Source organism: Podarcis erhardii (assembly GCF_964252035.2).
Source record: "Podarcis erhardii genome assembly, chromosome: 7".
NCBI lineage: Eukaryota > Metazoa > Chordata > Lepidosauria > Squamata > Lacertidae > Podarcis > Podarcis erhardii.
In genome coordinates this window covers 89816136-89830265 of record NC_138511.1, presented here as the reverse complement: position 1 = coordinate 89830265, position 14130 = coordinate 89816136, and the positions used below count along the sequence as shown (strand labels likewise).

Here is a 14130-nt window from a genome sequence, read left to right as displayed (position 1 = left end):
CTCCTCCCTCACCCCACCCTAAAGACCCCCCCAGGCGACCTCACCCCCCCACCCTACTTCCTCCCTCCCTCCCTCCCTCCCTCCCTCCTTACCTGCCCCTCCCTCCCTGCAAGGTAGGCTCCTCCGACTCCATCCCTCTCTCTCGCTCCTGCATCTTCTCCTGCATCCTTTGTCTGCATCGTTTCTTTGTCTCCTCGCCCGCCTCGCCTTTGCGGCCTCGCCCAGGCGGCCCGCGAGTCTCCGGCCGGCCCCGGCCCCCTGCCTGCCTGCCCTCGAGGCGGCGGGCCGCGGCGGGGGGCAGGATGGGGCCGCGGGGGAGATGAGCAGCGGCGGGAGGCGGCGGCGGAGGCGCAGGGGGGCAGCGCGGCCGCAGCGCGCATCCCGCATGGACCACGAGGCGGGCGATGGGGCAGGTCCTGGGATTCGCCCATTGCAGTAGGTATCTTGTGGGGCAGGGAGAGAGGGCGGGAGGGCGGGCAAGGCTCCTTATTTCTCTCCCCCCCCTCCTCCAACCCCCCCCCCAAAAAAACCCAACCGCCCATTTTGGACGCCTCTTTTCTAGTCATCGATTTTTCAAAGCATCGCCCATTTCTTCCTAGGCAGGTGGGGGAGATAAAAAACAAAAACATCCATTCAAAATGGGGAAAAAACACCGTATGGGGGGGGTGATGACTTTCCATGGGGGGAGGACAGGGGAGTACCACTCCCTAGTGGAAGATGGGAAGGGTTTGCCAGCGCTCCCCCACAAAAAACCCCCACTTTCGTTGCCCAATGCATCTCCTGGACCGGGTGTTCAGCTGGTCCTGAGAGCCATGCTCATTTCTGAAATATTCATTTATAGACATGTTTACCCACCGTTTGTGACTCCTGCCCCCCCCCCCGTCATGCACACACACAGAGACCTCACAGTTTTCAGGTGTGAATGTGTGGAGGGGGCGCTTAATTGTGTTTGCGTTCATGAAAGCAGATGTGGGAAGAAGCCGGTTCAAACTGCACTCTGCACGTGCTCTTGGCTGCTGTTTGGTGCGTCCCAAGGTTGAACCCCCTACAGCTTCTGGGAGATAAACCCACGCTACCCCACCCAAAGATGTAACTAGAGGGCTTTTCCAGAGATTAAAAGAGGGGGGGGGGACAGCAGCCGTGAGAGATTCTCTTTGATTAAAAAAAGGGTGCATAGAAGCAAGTGTTTGGTGCAAGGCTAGGGGAGTAGAGGTCATTTGTTGTGCTTTTCTGGAAGGATAAAGGAGAGGGCTGTGGGGAGAAATTTCTGGGCAAGACTGTGATGCCAGATAAGTTTAATAAGGAGTAAGGCCCATGGAGACTTACTTTCGTGTAGGTGTGCAGAGACATCACCTTGCCAACAAAGGTCCATATAATTAAAGCTATGGTTTTCCCAGTCGTGATGTATGGAAGTGAGAGCTGGACCATCAAGAAGGCTGATTTATGCTTTTGAATTCTGGTGCTGGAGGAGACTCTTGAGAGTCCCATGGACTGCAAGAAGATCAAACCTCTCCATTCTGAAGGAAATCAGCCCTGAGTGCTCACTGGAAGGACAGATCCTGAAGCCGAGGCTCCAATACTTTGGCCACCTCATGAGAAGAGAAGAAGACTCCCTGGAAAAGACCCTGATGTTGGGAAAGATGGAGGGCACAAGGAAAAGGGGATGACAGAGGACGAGATGGTGGGACAGTGTTCTCGAAGCTACCAGCATGAGTTTGACCAAACTGCGGGAGGCAGTGGAAGACAGGAGTGCCTGGCGTGCTCTGGTCCAGGGGGTCACGAAGAGGTGGACACGACTAAATGACTAAACAACAAGGTGTGCAGAGGATTGTATTGCAAGGTAACAGCCGGACATGGACCAAATCACAGCAAAGCATTTACATGGATTCACGGGACAGCTGGCGTTGGGAGTGTCTATATTATTTATTTGTTGCATTTATACCACAACTTTTTCTCCCTCCCCATGTGGGGCAAGTTAGGCTAAGGGATGCCCCCACCCCAAGGTCAGGCGGCCGTGTGTGGATTTGAACCCCCGTCTCCCAGATCCTGGTCCTCATTTAACACCCACAACAACCCTGGCGAGGCAGGTTAGTAGTCTGAAAGGGGCAGTAAGGCGGCCAGCAAGATCACACCCAGAGAGCATTGTGGGGCTGAGTGGCGGGATTCGAACTCTGGTCTCTCCCAGGTCCTGGCCAGAGACTTGAACCACAGCACCTCACTGGTGTCTCTGCTCAAAGCAGGGCAGGCCATGGATTCCCGCAGCGGAAGGGCAGAGGCAGCTGGATGGGGAACTGGGCTGAAGTCTCTGGCAAAGTCGAAAACCTGCTGGCAGGGGCTCCGATGGCGCAAGAGGAAATTGCTCTCTTTCCCCTCCATTAACCTTTTGTAGAAAGTAGAAGAAGAAGAAGAAGAGTTTGGATTTGATATCCCGCCTTTCACTCCCTTTAAGGAGTCTCAAAGCGGCTAACATTCTCCTTTCCCTTCCTCCCCCACAACAAACACTCTGTGAGGTGAGTGGGGCTGAGAGACTTCAGAGAAGTGGGACTGGCCCAAGGTCACCCAGCAGCTGCATGTGGAGGAGCGGGGAAGCGAACCTGGTTCCCCAGATTAGGAGACTACCGCTCTTAACCACTACACCACACTGGCAAGTGAGGCTTGCAAGACATTGTAATAATAATAATAATAATAATAATAATAATGATAATAATAATTTATTATTTATACTCCGCCCATCTGGCTGGGCTTCCCCAGCCACTCTGGGCGGCTTCCAACAAGATATTAAAATACAGTAATGCATCAAATATTAAAAGCTTCCCTAAACAGGGCTGCCTTCAGATGTCTTCTAAAAAGTCTAAACAAAATAAAAAAATTCCTTCCAGTAGCACCTTAAAGACCAACTGAGTTAGTTCTAGGTATGAGCTTTCGTGTGCATGCACACTTCTTCAGATCTGAAGAAGTGTGCATGCACACGAAAGCTCATACCTAGAACTAACTCAGTTGGTCTTTAAGGTGCTACTGGAAGGAATTTTTTTATTTTGTTTTGACCATGGCAGACCAACACGGCTACCTATCTGTTTCTAAAAAGTCTGTTAGTTGTTCTTCTCTTTGACATCTGGTGGGAGGGCATTCCACAGGGCAGGTGCCACCACCGAGAAGGCCCTCTGTCTGGTTCCCTGTAACCTCACTTCTTGCAATGAGGGAACCGCCAGAAGGCCCTCAGTGTCCGGGCAGAACGATGGGGGTGGAGACGCTCCTTCAGATATACTGGACTGAGGCCGTTTAGGGCTTTAAAGGTCAGCACCAACACTTTGAATTGTGCTCGGAAACGGACATTGTGTGAATTAAAGCTTGGGTTGCTGACAGCTGGTTTTGGGGGGATACACAACTAAGCACCCAGAGCAGAATTCTCCAGTGTTTGGAGCTGTGAAAGTGTTTTTGTGTGCAGCTCCTAGCACGCCGCTCGGACGTTGGCACGGGAGCACAGGGTCTTTTCAGTGGACTTTCTGGAGGTGTGGGGCTTCTGCTCTACAAAGGTGCCATCTCCAGCATGTTTGCAGCTGAAAATGGACCTGGGGACATAGGAAACCGCTTTATCTGGGCCCTTGGGTCTACCTAGCTGAAAATTGTCTACACAGACTCAGCAAGGTTTCAGGCAGAAACCTGAAGAGGCACTCAGGGACCTTCTGCTACAGCCCTTTCCCCATAAGCTGACCCACTTGGATATTGATTCTTTAGGGAAGGTGCATCTCCTTGAAGTTTCAAGATCTAAAACGGAAGAGCCGAGCTTGGGCCACTCGGAGGATTCCTTGACATGGCCCAGGAGAGGCGTGAGGCCTCAGGGGAGCCGAAGGCCAAGGGGAGCCAGGCATGGGAGAGTTAGGCATGGGCGGGCGGTCTTCTTTGGGCAGGCGGTCTTCTTTTTTGCCTGCATAGCTCAGTGGGCAGAGTGACTGGCGCACGCAGGAAGCTAAGCAGGCTCAGCCCCAGACAGCTTTTGGGTGGGAGACCAGACCAGCGGCCTGGATGGCGGCACCATTTCCATGTATCTCACGGGTTTGGCCTTCCCCGCAGAGCCTCTCGCCCCAGACTCCCGAATCCACCAGGATGTCAAGTGCCAACCCCTTGGGTCACAACTGGAACCGGAAATCAAAAGCGGAGGAGGAAGAGGAAGATCCCTTCAACAAAATGATCTCCCGCACCGGTTGCGCCTCTTTCCACTATGCAATGCGATGCGAGGTGAAGCGCTTCAAGGCCCGCATGATGGAGCATGAGAAGCAGAGGGTGACAGAGCTGCCCAGGAGACAGAAAGGGCATCTGTTAAGTTGTGGGTGAACATATCAGACGACACAGCAATTCTTCAGACAGCTTATTCACAGGCCAGAACAGAACTGAACTGAATCGTTCAGCTAACCTGCTTATGTAGAGCTCCACTACAACGCAACAGGATCAACTTTCTGTAACTATCCAATCACTGAACGTCACTTTCAATTCCTTATTTGCATATGCGGACTTGAGTGAAAACTATCTACAGTATCCCCCTGCTGGCCCAGGGTGAGAACTTCAGTCCATAACAGCATCAAACCACAAGCTGACAAGAGCCAGCTTTGCACAATGGGTTGCGTTCCCTTGCTTGGCTTGGCAGAAGTATTTAAATACTGGCAGTGAAGCACAGGGGTTGAGTCCTGGTTGAAATGTTGCTGTGGGAGGTGGCTCAAAGAGATGGGAAGCAACTTAATGGATTACTCTTCCAGTAATCCCCTGGCTAAACTCTTCTGTTTTTTAACAGAACACAAGCAAAACTAATTTTCTTGCCAAAAATTAAAAGGTAGAATTAAAAAACCAAACAAAAACCAAAAATAAAAGGGCCTTTGTGCTTACACAGTGGAAGCAAAGAAAGGGAGAGAGCAGGAGAAATTCCACACACCTGAGATGTTTCCTCCTTGTGACTGGGCATGCTTACCTGTCTGGCCCAAGAGCATTATGGGTAAAAAAAGGTCGAAGGTAAAGGCCCCCGGGACGGTTACGTCCAGTCAAAGGCGACTATGGGGTTGTGGCACTCATCTTGCTTTCAGGCCGAGGGAGCCGGCGTTTGTCCACAGATAGCTTTCTGGGTCATGTGGCCAGCAGGACTAAACAGCTTCTGCCACACCGTGATGAGTGCCAGAGTAGACAGAAACACCATTTATCTTCCCGCCGCAGTGGTACCTATTTATCTACTTGCACTGTTGTGCTTTCAAACTGCTAGGTTGGCAGGAGCTGGGACAGAGCAACGGGAGCTCACCCCGTCGCGGGGATTCGAACCTCCGACCTTCAGATCGGCAAGCCCAAGAGGCTCAGTGGTTTAGACCACAGCGCCACCCATGATAGGTTGGTCCATAAGGTGGGCGCCCATTCACACATCCTGGGCTTCCTTTACATAAAACAACATAAAACAACAACACGTTATGCCTCTTTGAAGGAGAGCCTCAGGTCAATCGCAGAGTGAGTGCGAAAGGTCCTGAACTCAAGCCCCACATCACCAGGCAGTGCAAAGATGGACACCTGCCTGCAACCCCAGAGAGCCATTAGCTCAGCGCAGATCGTGTGGAGCTGGGTGGATCAATAGTCTGTCTTTGCAGAAGCCAGCCAGCTTCCTGGGCTCCTTGATTCTTTTTTTTAAAAAAATAATATTTATTAAAGTTTCAACAATTACGGAAAGAAAAAATAAACATACCACATTAAACAAAAACTAAACAACACACCACAATATAAAAAAGAGGGGGGAAAACACAGAGAAATAAAACCCATTAAACAAAAACAAAAACGCAAAAAAGAAAATACATCAGATCTCCTCATTACCATTCTTTCATTAGCTTATTTCCTTGACCTCCTCACACCTCCCTTTTTTGTATTCTAGGTCTATTATCTATTTCAGCAAATCCTTTCCCTCTTTTCAAATTTTTGTCCTGTAAATTGTCTTAATATAATGTAGCTTTGCTTTTCCTCCTTTCACCAATTAACAGTCAGTTATTCCCAAATCCTTTATATCCTTCCTGCTAATATCATATAATATTGTTCCAACATCCTTCTAACAGATATTAATTTTACAGTGTTTCTGTAAATAGTCTTTAAATTTCCTCCAATCTTCCTCCACCGACTCTTCTCCCTGGTCTCGGATTCTGCCAGTCATTTCCGCCAGTTCCATATAGTCCTTGATTCTTACATATATTTTGGAGTTTGCTGGATCCGGCCAATGGCCCTTCTGGCTAGCATCCTTTTTCTCCCAGTGACCAACCAGATGAGGAAACCCACAAGTGGGATCTGACTCCGAGAACCCTCTTCCCTCCAGCAACTGGGATTCAGAGGCATTGCCAGCTTCCAACCCTGGAGGCAGAGAACAGCCGTCCTGGCTAGTAGCCCGACGAAAGCTCTCTCCTCTTCCATGAATTCGTCCAATCTGCTTTTAAATCCATCTAGGCTGGTGGCCATCACTGCCTCCTGTGGCAGGGAGTTCCAAAGTCTAACTATGCAGTGCAGTGAATAAATTCTTCTTCGATGTGTCCTGAATCTTCCAACATTTAGCTCTTTTATCTATCCACTTTCTCTATGCCCTGCATAATTTTTAAAACTTATCATGCCCCCTCTTTACTCAGCCTTCTCTAAACTAAGAAGTCTCAAACACCGCAACCCTTCTTCATATTGGAGTTGTTCAGTCTTGTATTGTAATCTCCTTGGGGCAGCGAATTGTCCCTTTGCCCTTGGTCGTGTAAAGCGCCACACTGTGATAATTATACTTTTGGGTTGTGCACTGCACTGAACTCAGAAGTACTGGAACGGGTTACTTCTGGGTTTCAGCCCTTGCACATGCGCAGAAGCACCGAATCGCAGCCGCGCATGCGCAAACACGGTACTGGGTTGCAAATGTGCCTCCCGCACAGATCACGTTCGCAACCCAGGGGTCCACTATACTTACTTACTTACTTATTTATTGGAGTATTGAATGGTTTGAACAATCCCCAATGCATGGCTGTAGTTGGAGAATTTTAATTTTGAGCGGACTTCAGTCTAATACAGTCTTACCTTGGAAGCCAAACGCCTTGGCTCCCAAACAAATCGGCTCCAGAACGATCAAAACCCGGAAGTCAACAATTTTCGGAAACTGAACGTCTCTTGTGTGGCTTCCGATTGGCTGCACGATGCTCCTGCAGCCAACCGGAAGCCGCACTTTGGTTTTCGAACGGTTCTGGGAGTCTATTAGACTCCCGGAACACATTCTGTTCGAGAACCAAGGTACGACTGTACAGAGAAACTCCTGGCAATCGGAACCCCACTCCTGTCTCGGGGCTCCTACCCTGAGCGATGCCCCCTAGTGGATGGGTGTGGAGGAAGCAGGGACATGGTGCCACAGTGCCCCCTAGTGACTCCAGTCCCGCAAATCCAGCCCCATTCTTTCAATCGCTTCCTGATGTTTCCTGCTGCTGGTGACAGACTAACGTTGGTTGTGTTAATGGAGAAATCTGAGGGCTCCCTTGGACAAAAAACAAGGACACCAGCCAGGAATACCAGAGCAAAACAGCAGCTAGTAGGCTTGGTCTTTATTGAAGACTGTCACGACAGGACTCCCACCTGCCACCAGGTGGAACAAGATGGAAGCCCCAAACAAAAGAGAACCCAAACTTTTATTATCTGCTAATCCCCATGTTACACCCCACCCCAAACTACATCATGGTTACATCATGAAAGGGGAGGTCTGGTGGCAGTAATCTGAGCATCCTGGACCCTGCCCCATGGTTCCCCTTGCCCTCCACCAAACACCCATCAAGTGTAACAAAAGAGATCTTTACATTTCCCAGCCAAGTTAACCCCACCCTTTTGTCTTCATCTGGGTTTGTTCTTTCTGGAATGGCTACCTGTCTGGCACTCAGGTATCAGGATGCCAGGAATTATCACTCAGGCAGAGGGGCTGCTGAGTAGCTGAGCTCACATGTCTATATGAATTTCTGAAGTTGTCCCAGTGAGCCAGTACATAGGTACATTGATCAGTGAATTCTTACATTTGGTATTGTGCAGCAGAGGCCCTTTGAATAGACAGGAAGAAACTGTGATGAAGCGTTTTGTGGGGACAAGTCACAAAAGTGATGGTGCTGGTTTTGGTAGTGGGCTGCATGTGCAGGATATCTGCTGGAGGGGCAACCCCCCCAACCTATATATAAATTCCTGCAACAGTTGGAAGGCAGAGTCCGACCGATGACTGTGGGGCGAGGCTTGTTTACCTGCACAGGCCGCTGGCAAAACTCCAGATGGTGCATTGCATGTGTAATGCGTAGAAAACCAAGGCCTGGGTGGGGTGAGCTGAGGTCATTTCCCAGATCTCCTGTTTGATTTCCTGTGTGCATGGAGGGGGGGCATGGCCTGCCCAGATGGCCTCGCCAAAACAAGTAGTTGCAGCTCGTCAAGTTTGCCCTGCCAGCAGATCAGCTGCCAAATCATTATGTAATGACAATAATAATGCGTTGCAAAGGTATATAGTGTTCTAGCGCAATCATAGGCAGTCATTTAAGACCCAGGGCTGCAGCAACATGCAATTCAGTTTTAACAGTTGGACATCAGAGGTTCCCAAAGCGAGTGGTACGGCCCCCTTGGGGGAGGTGGGATTCCTTAGGGGAGGGCTCAAAGGCAAAGGGGTCTTAGGATGAAGCAGGAGGTGTGAACGACTCAGACTTTGAAAGGATCATTGGATCAGTTCATCAGTTTTGTTAATTGAACTAAGTGGTTTTAATTGCAGTTACAGATAGGTAGCCGTGTTGGTCTGCCATAGTCAAAACAAAACAAATTCCTTCCAGTAGCACCTTAAAGACCAACTAAGTCAGTTCTTGGTATGAGCTTTCGTGTGCATGCACACTTCTGTGTATCTGAAGAAGTGTGTATCTGAAGAAGTGTGCATGCACACGAAAGCTCATACCAAGAACTGACTTAGTTGGTCTTTAAGGTGCTACTGGAAGGAATTTGTTTGGTTTTAATTGGACGTTGAATAAATGTGTGATTAGTCCATTGCTTCTGTTTTGAATTTTATTGTGTTGCTCTCTTCCTTGGTGAATTGCGCAAACTGCAATTCTGAATAATGCTTTTTAGAGGGTAGGGTGGGAGCACTGGGGATGAGTTCGTGGAACCCAGGGGGCTGGGGTCTCCACAAGTTTGGGAGCTGATGTCATAGCTCATGAGCAGAGTGTGCATTTTACCTGCGTAGGGACCAGAGGTTCAACCCCACCAACTCCAGTTCAGGGGTCTCTTGAAAAAAGCCCTGGCCGATAAGAGTAAAGGTAAAGGGACCCCTGACCATTAGGTCCAGTTGTGGCTGACTCTGGGGTTGCGGCGCTCATCTCCCTTTACTGGCCAAGGGAGCCGGCGTTTGTCCGCTGACAGTTTTTCTGGGTCATGTGGCCAGCATGACTAAGCCACTTCTGGCAAACCAGAGCAGCGCACGGAAATGCCGTTTACCTTCCCGCCAGAGTGGTACCTATTTATCTACTTGCACTTCGACGTTCTTTCGAACTGCGAGGTTGGCAGGAGCAGGGACCGAGCAACGGGAGCTCACCCTGTCGCGGGGATTCGAACTGCCGACCTTCTGATCGGCAAGCCCAAGAGGCTCAGTGGTTTTAACCCACAGCGCCACCCGCGTCCCTTAATAATAGGCCGATGATACTAAATGGGGCCAATGATTTGACTCAACATTTATAATGTTTGGCAGTCTTCGCAGAACTCTAACCCAATGGTTGCCATCTATTTGATTTTAATTAATTTTATAATGAAATGATTTTAGAATGTTGTATTATTTTATTGTTGTTAGCCGCCCTGAGCCCGGCTTTGGCTGGGGAGGGCGGGATATAAATAAAATTTATTATTATTATTATTATTATTATTATTATTATTATTATTATTAGACAATCCTCCTCCAAGGATCTTAAGACAAAGAAAAAATGAGTACACAGTTTGCTGTCTCATCCTCAGAACAACCCTGTGAGGTAGGACAACAGGCAGCTAGTAAGCCTCCTCTTGGTTGAGTGGGGATTTGAACCCGTGTCTTCCTAACCTGGTGTTCTGACCGCTAAGCAGTGGCATCTTCTAATGTCCAGGCTTCCGATCCTTTTGACCGCATCATCTCCATAATCATTGCACAAAAAGCCCTATAGGATTCCCCATTCCTGGTTGTAGCCAGGAGAGACGGACTGGCTTCTTAGAGCCACGTGATGAATTCATGGCGTTGCCAAGATTCGAAGCAGGGTCCAATGTCAGCCTCCCTGTCGTGCATTACTAAAAGTGTGTGTGTGTGTGTGTGTTAGTGGCTCTGGGTTCTAAGGTCTTCCTTATCTCTCTTGCAGAAGAGTCTCCGTCAACCGCTTCCACCACACCTGACTCCACAGATGGTGAGTAACCCCAGGACATTTTGCACAGCTGCCCAAGACTCATAGCTGTCAACTTTTCCCTTTTCTTGAGAGGAATCCTATTCGGAATAAGGGGATTTCCTTTAAAGAAAGGGAAAAGTTGACCGCTATGCCAAGACTGTGAGCTCGGAAACCCTGGTTAAGACCCTGGTTGAGAGGGTCCCAGGTTTCTTAAAGGAAGAAAACAAACGGTGCAATATGTACCGTATTTTTCGCCCTATAGGACGCACTTTTTCCCCTCCAAAAATGAAGAGGAAATGTGTGTGCGTCCTATGGGGCGAATGCAGGCTCTCGCTCTCCAGGCTTCAGGAAGCTCTGCGCAACCCTCGGGAGACCAGGTTGCGCAGAGCTGCCTGCAGTCCCGGGCTCAGGGCAGCTCTGCACGGCCATCGGGAGCGGGGCGCGAAGTCCCGCCCGGCTCCCGATGGCTGCGCAGAGCTGCCTGCAGTCCCGGGCTCAGCGCACTTCTCCCCATCGCCAGCCCCACAAGCTCAGGGGACAGCGGGGGGAGCGGAGCGCGCCTTCCTGCTGTTCCCCGACCTGGTTCTTCCAGCCCCGCACCTGGGGGGGGAGGAAATAATTTTTTTTCTTTATTTCCCCCCCAAAAAACTAGGTGCGTCCTATGGGGCGCAAAATACGGTAAATCATAAAGTGTCACAGGCTGCAAGGACAAAAGGGCAAAGTGCAGCTCCAAAGAGATAATGAAGTATTAGAGCTCAGTTGGTTAGAGCGCGGTGCTGATAAGGCCAAGGCTGCAGGTTTGATCCCTGTTTGGTGCATATTCCTGCCTTGGACTAGATGATCAAAACCCAAAGAGTGCAATGATAGTATCAAATTTAAAAGATAAGGAAGTCGTGGTGTGGTGGAGGAAAGTTGAGGAATGTGGTGGTGGGGATGTAAAGGGGGTGGGAAGGATTTATGTTTGTGTAAATAGTAATTTATTTTTGTGTATTGTCGTTTTTGTAGGATGTATTTTCTTTTTTCTTTTTGCATTATTAAAAAAGTCAGTAAAAATAAATTATAAACACACACACACACAAACAAACAAAAACCCATGGCTTTAACATTGAGTCTGTAAGTGACTGTGGAGGCCAATTCTGGATCCGCACGTCTTTCCACAGTGGGGACATTGGTTTTCGGGTGGGAGTTGATCACGGTGTGGATTTGCCAAGCATGCTCGCAGGCCAGTGTTTCCCAATTGTCGATGTTTATGCTACTTTTTTTAGATTTGCCTTGAGACAGTCTTTGAACCTCTTTTGTTGACCACCAGCATTACGCTTCCCATTTTTAAGTACAGAATACAGTGGTGCCACATGACAATAATATGGCATTAGTGCTACAGTTGGAAAAAATATGTAAAAATGTAATAGAAAAGGGTAAAAGACTAAAGTTATATTATGTCAAAAGTAAAATAATATGTTAAAGGTGCTTAAAGTACAAGCAGGAAGATCAGAGACATAATAGAATGATTCTAATAATTAGAAATGAGTTTTAAAAGAGGGTAAGGATTTGCTGTTCTGATTGGGTAATGAGGAACACAAAAAGGGAGGCATGAGGAAGTCAAGAAAGAAGGTTAACTAAGTATGAATTTAAAAATTGGAGTTTTTATTTTTCTTTTTAGATTGGTGTAATTTCATTTTTTTGTATTTTTTGTTTTGGTTTTTTGGTTTTTTTGTATTTTTGACTATGTTTTTCTTCATTTGTGTTGTTGTCATGTGTTCTTTTTTCTGTAAAAGCTTAATAAATATTTTTTTAAAAAAAAAAGAATACAGTGGTGCCTCGCAAGACGAAATTAATTCGTTCCATGAGTCTCTTCGTCTTGCTTTTTTTTGTCTTGCGAAGCACGGCTATTAGCGGATTAGCGTTATTAGCGGATTAGCGGCTATTAGCGGCTTAGAAAAAAGAAAAAAAGGAAAAAAACTCGCAAGAACTCGCAAGACGTTTCGTCTTGCGAAGCAAGCCCATAGGGAAATTCGTCTTGCGAAGCACCTCAAAAAACGGAAAGCTCTTTCGTCTAGCGAGTTTTTCGTCTTGTGATGCACTACTGTATAGTAGTTGCCTTGGAAGACGAACATCAGGCATCCAAACAACATGACAAGTCCAACGAAGTGGATGTTGAAGAATCATTGCTTCGACACTGGTGATCTTTGCTTCTTCCAGTACAGTGGTGCCTCGCAAGACGAAATTAATCCGTTCCGTGAGGCTCTTCGTATAGCGGTTTTTTCGTCTTGCGAAGCAAGCCCATTGACAGCTTAGCGGATTACCGCTATTAGCGGTTTAGCGGCTTTTAGCGGATCAGCTGTTAAGCGGCTTATCAGCGGATCAGCTGATAAGTAGCTTAGCGGCTTAGGGAAAGGGGGGGAAAGGGGGGGAACCCGCAGGAACTCGCAAGACATTTCGTCTTGCGAAGCAAGCCCATAGGGAAATTCGTTTTGCGAAGCACCTCCAAAACGGAAAACCCTTTCGTCTAGCGGGTTTTCCGTCTTGCGAGGCGTTTGTCTTGCGGGGCACCACTGTACACTGGCATTTGTTCGTCTATCTTCCCAAGTGATGTGTAAATTTTTTCGGAGACAACACACACACACACACACACTGTGACCACCAACACAGAGGGAAGAGAAGTGATGGGGGGGGGCAATTGCATCCAGATGAAAGTGATCTTGTACCTGCAAGGGACACCCGTGACGTTTTTCCCTCCCCAGGTGGCAACGATGAATCCGACTTCCCCGAGCTGCAGACGGCGAGGGAGTTCTCGGAGGACGAGGAGGTGTCTCTGGAGTGGGGGACCCCCCGGGAGCTGACTTTTTCCTACATCACTATCGCGGGGCCCCTCAACAGCAGCCCAACACTGGGGGAGCACACGCCCCGGGGCAGGCGCGACTCCCAGACCCGCCGGGCGCGGGCCCCGCTGCCGCGTACGGACACCTGCGAGACCTTTGTGCCGGCGCTGGGGGACAGTTTGGAGAATATCCCCAGCCTCTGCCCGTCCCCCGAGGGAGAGGGGGCACCCCCTCCGGTTGGCGGCCAAGGACTGGACCCTTTCTTGGGATGGGAAGCCCATGCAAGCTCCGTGGAGGAAGCAGACCGAGGGGAAGGAGAGGGGGCGCCAGGGTCTCAGAGGCACAGCCCCCTGGTGCAGGCATTGGTGGGGGGCCAGAGCAGCAGCAGCAGCAGCAGCAGAAGCAGCGAGTCGTCCTCAGGTACGGGGAGGGGTACCCAGAAATGAGCACCCCAGGGGAAGCGTGAGGGGATGCCGTGGGGTGGAATTGTGACCACAAAACACGACTCTCGCCTTTGCTTCTTTGCCCAGGCGAAGAAAACGCCTCTGGTGTCTTTAAAAACAATGTTGCTTTTAAAAAACCCTTTTAAGCATGGCTTTCACCATATGGTTTTTACGTGCAATGTTTAGGCATGTTTAGTCAATCCTTATAGAATTCCTTCTAATTTGTACGATGAAAGATAATCTGTTTCGTAGATCTTCGTCAGCGTGTTGGGAGGATATGGAATTGTTTCATAAAGGTACAGTGGTACCTCAGGTTACATACGCTTCAGGTTACAGACTCCGCTAACCCAGAAATAGTACCTCGGGTTCAGAACTTTGCTTCAGGATGAAAACAGAAATTGTGCTCCAGCGGCGCGGCAGCAGCAGGAGGCCCCTTTAGCTAAAGTGGTGCTTCAGGTTAAGAACAGTTTCAGGTTAAGAACAGAC

General features: G+C 49.0%; 1 protein-coding gene across 1 annotated transcript in view; it reads left to right on the top strand.

Moving 5' to 3' along the window:
• Positions 1–323: 323 nt before the first annotated feature.
• The window catches only part of RTN2 (reticulon 2), a 40781-nt gene continuing 26974 nt past the window's right edge, over positions 324–14130 (top strand). Inside the window, exons 1-3 of the mRNA XM_081869231.1 lie at positions 324–435; positions 10359–10403; positions 13124–13621. Of these exons, the coding sequence (XP_081725357.1) occupies positions 405–435; positions 10359–10403; positions 13124–13621 (574 nt within the window). The 5' untranslated portion in view covers positions 324–404. The remainder of the gene's footprint in view (positions 436–10358; positions 10404–13123; positions 13622–14130) is intronic.